We start from the raw sequence: 9,975 nt of genomic DNA on the forward strand, positions 1-9,975 counted from the left end.
CTTCCGCCTTGTTCTCTGGGAGAATTCCCTCTTGAAGATATTGAATGATAGGGGTCATCCATGAAGGTGGTCCTACTTCAATCACATTGACTTGGCACAAGAAAACAGATGAGTTTTTTAAGACTTCGATTCTGACATCTTTGGCGAGATGTTGAAAAGCTGTTGAAGTGAGCTTGCTTAGCGCATCAGCTGGCTTATTCTCTGATCGATTGATATGAGCCACCTTGTATGATTTGAACTGCTGAAGCAACTCTTTCGCTTGCTCTAAATATAAGGCCATGATTTCGCCTTTTGCATCATACAGCCCGTTTATTTGACTCGCGATCAGGAGAGAGTCGACATGTGCTTGTAAATTTTGTGCTCCCATCTTGATTGCTAGGCGCAAGCCTGCCAAAAACGCTTCATACTCTGTCTCATTGTTGGTATTTTTGAAGTCCAACTTGATGGCGTAGGTGAACTCATGCTTTTCTGGGCTGACAAGGCGCAAACCAGCTCCTGCGCCGTCTTCATTTGAGGCTCTGTAGGATCGTATTCTGACCCAAACGAGTCGTTCAGAGGCTTTCTCCTTGGTTTCAGGTGCGGAATTACAAGAAACTAAGGTAGAAACAGCAGGCAAATCACTTTAACTACTTGTTTTACTAATATCAAACGTTTACAGCTCAAATCTCGCACCGGCAAAGCTTCGGCACGATTTCTCTAACTGTTACAACTGGAATCGCTAATAAGGGTATATATAGGCCTCTGGGACCGCTTATTGGACAGGCCCAATAAGCGGCCCATACATGATGTCACATAAGCGGTTCATGTAAAGTGTCATTGGAGCGGTCAAGCTGGTTTGCCATACGAGCGATCCAGCTAGTTTGTCACAAGAGCGGCCCAGATAGATTGCCATTCGAACGGTTCAGCTTCTAACTGTTCGAGCGGTTCAGCCCAATAATGACCTAATGAGCGATCCAACACCTAAACCTATACAATCACTATTTCTCGTATTTCGTACATTTTACAATCATTTCTATTCTAAGACTCGAACGAAGATGTAGTCGACATACAACTGCACCAACAGACTCCCCCTTGAATGTTGACGGAATCTTCAGTGAGAGTCTTCAACAAGACATTCTCGGATATTGTTCGGTCTTCTTCAAGAATTCTGTCTGGATCTATCTTTCTTTGGCTATAACTTTCATCAGACTCCCCCTATCACTCTGCTAGGATAGTCGTCTGGGATTTGTTACCACCATAGAAATTATCTCCTGGCTTCTCTCTGTTCAGCTCATCATCTCTGGTTCTGATATGTCTCCTGGCTATCTGTAGCAACAGGATCAGAAACCTGCAAAACTCAACCATACTTTCACAAACCAAAATTATTGTGATTCAACTTAATGAATCAACTTAATCATGTAATACTGTTTTCAATTAACCACTGCTTCACAAATTTGAAACATTCCAATTTCTGATTCAACCTAATGAATCATTTTAAACATTTTAAATGTCTTAACCAACCTGTATGTTCATCAAGTTTAGCCTTTGAGATTTTGAATATCAGCTCTTCACCATCGAGTGTCGAAAATCTTTTTGGATTTTTGAAAATATGAAACATAAATGCAAAGACAGAAATTTAAATGCAAAACAAACATATTTTTGTGAGTTTGTGCAAGAGGATCATATCAGTTTTTGAGACATAACACAAGCACCGTTAAGCTTCTAATCGTTTTAAGTTCTAAACGATTCACGTAGATTGACGATATAATTGTCCTCTTAAATTTTCATACAATTTTCAATCTATTCAGGATACTATTTAGGTATTTTATGAACTTAGTTCAATTCATGTGTCCCACCTCTTGAATATACTCCCGTATCCAGAATCCCAATATTCAGTCTTACAGGTATGAACACTACAATGATATCTGTACATAAATTAGGGGTTAAATGCGAGAACTGAGGGATCTCAGGTCAGAACTTCCGTTCAGCAGAGAGATATCAGCTTCGACTTAGCAGTGTGTCCCCTTTAGAGGATCTTTTCAGCTATAACAGATGATTATCAATTTTATTGTCTAATCAACTGAGGGCTTTATGCTATATTTCAAGCATTTTGTGGAAAGTATTAGCCAAGGACTAGGTCAGAACTACCGTTCAGCAGAAGTCCCGGAATAATACCCCAGACATCATAGAGCATAAACACCTAGTATATCAGAATACGAGACCTTTCAAACGAGATTTCAGGGGTTACCTATATATCCAAGTAGTGTTCCCCACGAATTTCATAAGTTTGAAATTTTAGGTTTATATCCCGAATAAATCTACTAAATGTACAAAAACCTATCGTCACATCATCAGTGAGACCGTTTATCACATTTTACATTACATTTCTTTAGCATGCTGTGATAGTCCACTGATTTACAATCATTTCCTTTTTTTCACAACAAAACTCATTTTTAAATTTTTAATGTTTTTGACATTTTCAAATTTTCTAATTTTTTAAAATTTTTCTCCCCCTAAAATCAAAATATGTTTCAATTTTGATTTTCTGGGAAAATTTGAAACAAACTGTACAAACTTGACAACCTGATGAGAATCACTTCAATTCTCTATCCACCTGGCATAAACAATCAGAACTCCCCCTCACAACAAACTATTTTCCCATTGTGATCTCAAAACACTTAAGTTTGTTTTAATCAAAATGGTTTTTCCGGAAAATATAAGTTTGTTTACCAAACAGTTTAGGTACGGGGTTACTTCATCATCTTGTTTTCTACACAAAAGTAGGAAAATCCAAGTACAAGTTAATGTCCTTGATTTACCATATGCAGTCCAGAATCCTCTGTACCACTTGTAAAACATTCACGAACACAACCAAACCTCTTTACCGTTTGCATGATTGACGTTACCGAATAAAATTCAAGAAAGATGCCGATTCATGATCCACGATACCATCTTGGGATCTCCGGCAATTCCTGCAAAATCTTCAAACACAGATATAAAAAGATGCCGATTCATGCTTCACTCTTACAAACCTGGGAGCTCCGGCAAGTCAGGTTTTTCTATTTGAAAAGTTTCACCCAAGCCTGACCAGCCTTGGGTGATTTTGAATTCTTGTTCAACAATGATGGAAAGTTTTTCTCATCTATTGTTAAACTAGAATTCTCGACCTTTACCTCAACACATGGCTCCTCTGGCTTTACCATTCCAGAATCATTGCCTGAATGTGGCTTGTCTGACTTTAATGAGTCAGATTCATCGCCGACATGTGCCTCCTTTGTTTTCGAAGAAACAAATTCATCGCCAGGAAGTAAAAACTTCACTTTCTTCTTCTTCTTATCCTCTTTAGTCCTCAGATTTGTATCTGAAGAATTCATCTTGCTTGACTTTGCAGCCGAGGAAGTTGATTCATCAGAACTCTTCTTCGAGCTGTCGGGTGAACCCGAGGACAAAATCTTTTCGAGATATTCTCTCGCTTTCTTTCTCTTTTTCCTCAGTCTGTCTTTCTGCCCCTGTGAAAGTTTAACTTTCTTTTCCTGAATTGACTGTTCTTTGACGTTTTGACCCGAAGCTTTCAATTCTTTGGGCTTGACAACGACTGGTATCTTCTTTGCCATTTTCTGAGAATTAGCCCTCAATCTGTCATTCGATCTTCTTGGGCAATCTCTGGCAATGTGACCTTTGATATTGCAATTATAGCATCTCCTGGTCTCATAACTCCAGTATTGGCAGTTAACAGCAATATGCCCCTGATATCCGCAGCTGTAGCACACCCTGTTATCATACCAGTTACCATTTTCACGCCAAACGCTCAGATCATAGCATTGTCTGGCTTGGTGATATTCCTTCCTCAAGTTTGCTGGTTTTGACGCTTTAGCACTGTAGTTCCTCCTGCACACAATAATTTTTGAATTTTCATTTTCTACTTTTTGTAATTTTTTCTTTTGATTGGATGATCGTACTGATGAGTTTTTTCTTTCATTTTTAAATTTTTGTTTCTGTTCTACAATCTTCTTCACAGGTTTTTGCTTAGAGCATTCACCTTTTTCAGTTGATTGCAGAACAGTTTTCTGAAATTTTTCTTTCAACTTTAAAAACAATTTTTGTTTTTCTTTTTTAACATTTTCATTATCAGACTCTGTCTCAGACTCATCTGCTGAATAAAATTTCTCATTTTCCTCATCAGTTTTCTCATCACAATCTTTGACTTTGACTTTATCAAAGTTTGTAGCCTTTTCACTTATCGAAACTGAATTAATCGGTTTTGGACAAGGAATATTCAACTTGTCAGATTTAGTCGCAAAACTGATCAATTTCTTCTCAAGTTCATCTATCTTGATCCTGGAATTCTTAGCTTCTTCCTCAAGCTGAGATATTCTCTCAAGATGAGACTTGATGGAATTTTCATTCTCAACCTTCAAATTTTCAAGAACAGACTTTTCATTTATCAAAACTTTTACCTGTTCCTGAAATTTTGATTCATTCGCTTTTAGATTCTTGTTTTCAAGCTTAATCCAGAAATCTAAATCTTCTAAAGATTTCTGTTTGCTTTCAAGCTCTTTTACCAACTCTTTGATTTTCTTTTGAGCGCTTTCACCTTCTTTTTCAAGTTCGACAATTTTCTGAAGATGGGAATTTATCATCTTTTGTTTTTCAATGTTGTTTTTACTGAACACATTTCTCCCATCTTTAAGAATTTTCATTTGCCCTTCAAATTCTTGATGTTTCAATGTCAAACTGTTAAAATCAACCAACAGTTTGTCATTTTCAGCTTTCAACTTCTCACAATTTTCTTTCAAAATAAGAATCTGATTTTCAGCAACGTGCTTCTCGTCTTTCAACCTTTTGACTTCAGATGCCAAACTTGTCATATCTTTCACGAGTTTGTCATTGTCTGTCTTAAAGTTGTCACATGTTGAGCACATTGTTTCATTCTTCACCGATTCTTCAGCTTTTGAAGTTTCTTCTTCCTTTGCTATCAATGTACCTGCACAGAACATTTTAACGAAATCAAGAGAATTTCCATTATTATCAATATAACAACCTCTCTTAAAATCGTATTTCATCACATGTTTTGCCCTGATACATTTAGTAACCCTTTTGTGCATCTCTTCAATCACATCTGAACTTAGATCTAGCACATTATATTCCAAAACCTTGATCAAATCTTTCTTTTTCTTTCTGGTTTCAAGTTCATGAGCTTGAAGTTTGCTGATGAATTGATTTAGAGGTAATTTTGAAAAATTTGAGTTCTCCCTTAAATTCTTCAAACATTCACCCCATTCAATCGGTAATGCATCTGCAAATTTCTCTAATTTTTCAACATTTGACGGATATATCTCATGATCTTTCATATAATTCAGTAAAACACTATATCGGTCTTTAAGATCATCTAACGTTTCGTCTTTCAGACACACGAAATATTTGAACCTTTTTGCCCATCCATCTTTGCTCACTTTCCTATACCCCTCATCTAGAAATCCGTTATTCCAGTTATTAAATCTTTCGAAATAATAGTTCTCCTGTTCATCAAACATCATTGCCATGTTTCGCAAAACAAACCGACACGTGTTTGTTGACGAATAAGCGATCTAAATGTGACAGAAAAGCGAACCAAACTGCAATTGGGCCAAATAAGCGGTCCAGATAAGCAAACCGGATGACTAATAAGCGGTCCAAAAATTGTCTGAATAAGCGATCCAGAAATGATCCAAATAAGCGATTCACAATAGTCTTATCAGCGGTCCAAATCAGTTCGAATAAGCGATCCAGGAACAATTCGACCAAATGAGCGATTCACAATGGTACGGATAAGCGGTTCAAGATCCGTTCGGATAAGCGGTCCAAGAATTGTTCGAACGAGCGGTTCAACTTCAATTCCAATTTTGATCCACTTAAACTTTGAATTTTGATCTGAAACTTTCTAGGGTTTGTCACGATACTATTTTGCACAATCTGTGAGAATATGAGCGAATTCCGATCGTGAAATCTTCCCGAATCAGAAAAAGAAGGTGTAGAAGTAAGAAAAAGTGACGAAATCCGGCTAATTTCTGCAGAGAACCTCCTCCTGAGCTCTGATACCACTTGTAGGATCGTATTCTGACCCAAACGAGTCGTTCAGAGGCTTTCTCCTTGGTTTCAGGTGCGGAATTACAAGAAACTAAGGTAGAAACAGCAGGCAAATCACTTTAACTACTTGTTTTACTAATATCAAACGTTTACAGCTCAAATCTCGCACCGGCAAAGCTTCGGCACGATTTCTCTAACTGTTACAACTGGAATCGCTAATAAGGGTATATATAGGCCTCTGGGACCGCTTATTGGACAGGCCCAATAAGCGGCCCATACATGATGTCACATAAGCGGTTCATGTAAAGTGTCATTGGAGCGGTCCAGCTGGTTTGCCATACGAGCGATCCAGCTAGTTTGTCACAAGAGCGGCCCAGATAGATTGCCATTCGAACGGTTCAGCTTCTAACTGTTCGAGCGGTTCAGCCCAATAATGACCTAATGAGCGATCCAACACCTAAACCTATACAATCACTATTTCTCGTATTTCGTACATTTTACAATCATTTCTATTCTAAGACTCGTACGAAGATGTAGTCGACAGACAACTGCACCAACAGGCTCCATCAGTGTATAGTAGCCATAATTCATCTGACGTATTCCTGATGGGAGTCTCAACTACTTCGCATTCTTTAATCTTGTCTTCCAAGACTTCAGTGATGAAGTCTGCTAATACTTGGCCTTTGATGGCTGGGCGCGGCCTATACAAGATGTTGTGGCCCCCCAGTTCAATTGCCCAATTCGCCAATCGTCCTGACGTTTCTGGTTTTTGCAAGATTGTGCCATTTTGGAAGTTGGTGAGTACTGTGATTACATGTCCAGTGAAATACCAATGCAACCTCCTGGAGGCATGTAGCAGCGCGAGCACTAACTTCTCCATGGTTATCGTGTCTCCAGATCTGTGAGTACTCTACTAACATAATAGATTGGAGTTTGATCTCCGTCTCTTTCCACCAACAATACTGACCCAATTGCCTTGTCTGAAGAAGACAAGTACAGAATAAGCGGTTCTTCCTCAAATGGAGTGATTAAAGTAGGGAGCTTGATCAAGCATTGTTTCATCTGTTGGAAGGCTGCTTCTGCCTCTGGCGTCCATTTAAACTCTTTCTTTTTTACGCAGTTGCGCAAGGTACTGATGAAAGGGTAAGACTTTGCGGCGTGGTTTGATAAGAAGCGATTGAGCGCGGCTAGGCGACCGACCAATCTCTGCATTTCTTTGATCGTACGCGGTGATGGCATCCGCTTGATGGCTTGAACTTTCTCGGGGTTGACATTGAAATCGCTGTTTGTTACCACAAAGCTTAGAAATTTACCTTCCTCCATACCAAAAGAACATTTCGTGGATTCAGCTTCGTGTTTACACTCCTTAGCGAATTGAACGTCTTCTCTATGTCTTTTAACATCTGGTCCTCCTCGGGACTTTTGATCACAAGATCATTAATGTACACTTCGATATGCTTTTCGATGTCATCAGCAAATATCTTGTCCATCAGTCGCTGGTAGGCTGCGCCAGCATTCTTGAGCCCAAAAGGCATCTTTGTGTAACAGAAGATTCCAATTTCAGTGAGGAATGCTGTCTTATCTTCATCCTCCAACTTCATCTAGACTTGATGATACCCCTTGTAGCAATCTAAAAAACATTTCCACCTGTATGGCGCGAGAGAGTCTATCTTCTTGTTGATCTCAGGCAGTGAATAGCAGTCTTTGGTACATGCCTTATTGAGATATGTGTAGTCAACACACATGCGCCATCCTCTGTTAGACTTCTCGACTATAACAGGGTTTGCAACCCAACTTTGGTAGCGCACCTCCCTTAGTATGCCTGCCTTTAGCAGTTCACAAACATGCTCATTCATGGCTTTAGTCTTATCCGCTCCTAGGTTGCGCCTTCTTTGTACCTTTGGCTCGACGGAAGGATAAGTATTCAAACAATGTTCAGTGACGTCGCGCGGGACACACTGTCATGTCAGACGGGGTCCAGGCGAAGATGTCCATGTTCCTGAACAATAATTGCTTGAGGTGCGTCCTGATAGTTGGTGAGATTGCGTGGCCTATCGTCACCGTCTGTTCTGGGAACTTGCGGTTCAAAACCTATTTTTCTGGCTCGGTTGTTGAAATTTGTGCAGCTTTGACTAGGCACGGGTCCTCTGCTGCCATTACCTCTTTCTTTGCATGGATAATCGCCACCCACGTCTTAGTTGGAAAGCCAAAGGCTGAGTGGGGCGTGGAGGTTACCATGTTCATTTCTCCTTGAGTTTCTCTTCCGATTAAAACGTCATGCCTTGATTTGACTGGCATCACCATAAATTTGACATTTGTAGTTCTTGAATGCTTCCCGTCAGACAGCGTACCGGGGAAGCTGATCTGGCCTAAAGGGAAGACCATCTCATTGCAGAATCCGGATAGAGGATAATCAACAGGCTCGAGGCGCACTTTATCTTCATCATCGAACTGGTTGAAGCATTGTTCGTAAATGATATCAGTTGCGCTTCCTAGATCGATGAAGACGTACTCTGTTTCGTAGTGGCCAATGATGCCGGTAACGACAACGGGGCGTGGCGCGTGGACCCCCCGCGCACCTCCGGAAAAATGACTTGTTGTTCCTGCCATGATGGTTCAAATGGGCGATTGCCTTTGCTTCGTGCGTTGTATCTTGGTCCATTGACCATGTGAGTTTCTAGGCGCCTAACCTTCTTTTAGTTTCCATCATCATTCTTCTGAATCTGGCGCGTCTCCTTGCGCATATTCTTTACCAGATGGCTTAATTTCCCGCTTTTCAACGCCTTCTTAATCTCTTGCCTAAGACTGATACAGTCATCCGTCAAATGACCTGTATCCTTGTGAAAATCACAGTATAGGTTCGGGTCTTGGCCTTTCTTGTTTGTCACTGCTTTACGATAGCCAATGCGGTCGATTGTAACTCGTACGTCTTCTCTAAAGCGAGGTCGCTCTTCATAACCGCTGGACTGGCCTGACTTCCAGCCAGGGTTCCTGTTTCTGTTTCGCCTGTTGTTGTCGCGCGAACTTGCTTTCGAAAAACGATCTTTAGTTTCAGAGCTTTTGGCATCGGCCAATGATTCTTCAGTCTGCGTTACAATCTTTGTAGCTGCCATGAGTTTGTCCCATTCTTTGGGCATACCGTCCTTTCCTGTGATAGTCCTGATTAGACTATCACACCGTATGGCTTTCTTGAAGTGAGCGCACATCAACTGCTCGTTAAGGTCTCCAATTTCTAAACACTCCTTGTTGAAGCGAGTGATAAAATCTTCTAACCCCTCATTGTCTCTGCGCCAGATGTCTGTTACTTCAGACGTATCGCGCTGATAATGTCTTTGCTGGCTGAAATGGCTTACAAATTGGGTTCTGAAGTCGACCCATGATTTGATTTTTCCAGATGGAAGGCTGTCGAACCAGGCGCGAGCAGCCCCTGTGAGAGTCTGGATGAACAGATGGCACCGCATTGGCATGGTTCATCCTCCTAAAACACCCACGCTTGTAAATACTCGAACATTATCATCGGGGTCAGTGAGACCGTTGAACTTTCCCATTGTTGGCGAAAACTTTGCTTTTTCCAGCAGGGCTAGAGCTATCTTTGGGATAAACTTTGAGTGTTCAGCAGCTTCAGCTGATCTATAAACGAGGCTGAAATCATGCTCTGCTTCCTCGTTGTACGCGATGCGCGGTCTTGGTCTATAAGACTCATGATTTTTTCTATAGACGGTTGAAAACCGAGGAACCTTCATCCTCTTGCCAAGTAGGGTCGTCCGAATCCGTGTTATCTCATTCGTTGTTCATGTTGCGCGACCCTAGCCGGCTGTGAACTGGACCCCTTTGCACATTTGACGGGTGGTCATAATAACTGCCTGTCTCCCCACATGTGTCGCGCGTGTCGTGCACGCTTGGTCTTCTATGGGGAGGAGATCTATTGAT

At 40.7% G+C, this 9,975-nt stretch overlaps 1 protein-coding gene across 1 annotated transcript; it reads right to left on the reverse strand.

The window, feature by feature from the left end:
* Positions 1-8,741: 8,741 nt before the first annotated feature.
* Positions 8,742-9,512, reverse strand: LOC110927135. Its single transcript, XM_022170777.1, has one exon. The coding sequence runs from the start codon at positions 9,510-9,512 to the stop codon at positions 8,742-8,744; it is 771 nt and encodes a 256-aa protein (XP_022026469.1).
* Between the last annotated feature and the right edge of the window lie 463 nt (positions 9,513-9,975).

Source organism: Helianthus annuus, chromosome 14 (genome assembly GCF_002127325.2).
Source record: "Helianthus annuus cultivar XRQ/B chromosome 14, HanXRQr2.0-SUNRISE, whole genome shotgun sequence".
NCBI lineage: Eukaryota > Viridiplantae > Streptophyta > Magnoliopsida > Asterales > Asteraceae > Helianthus > Helianthus annuus.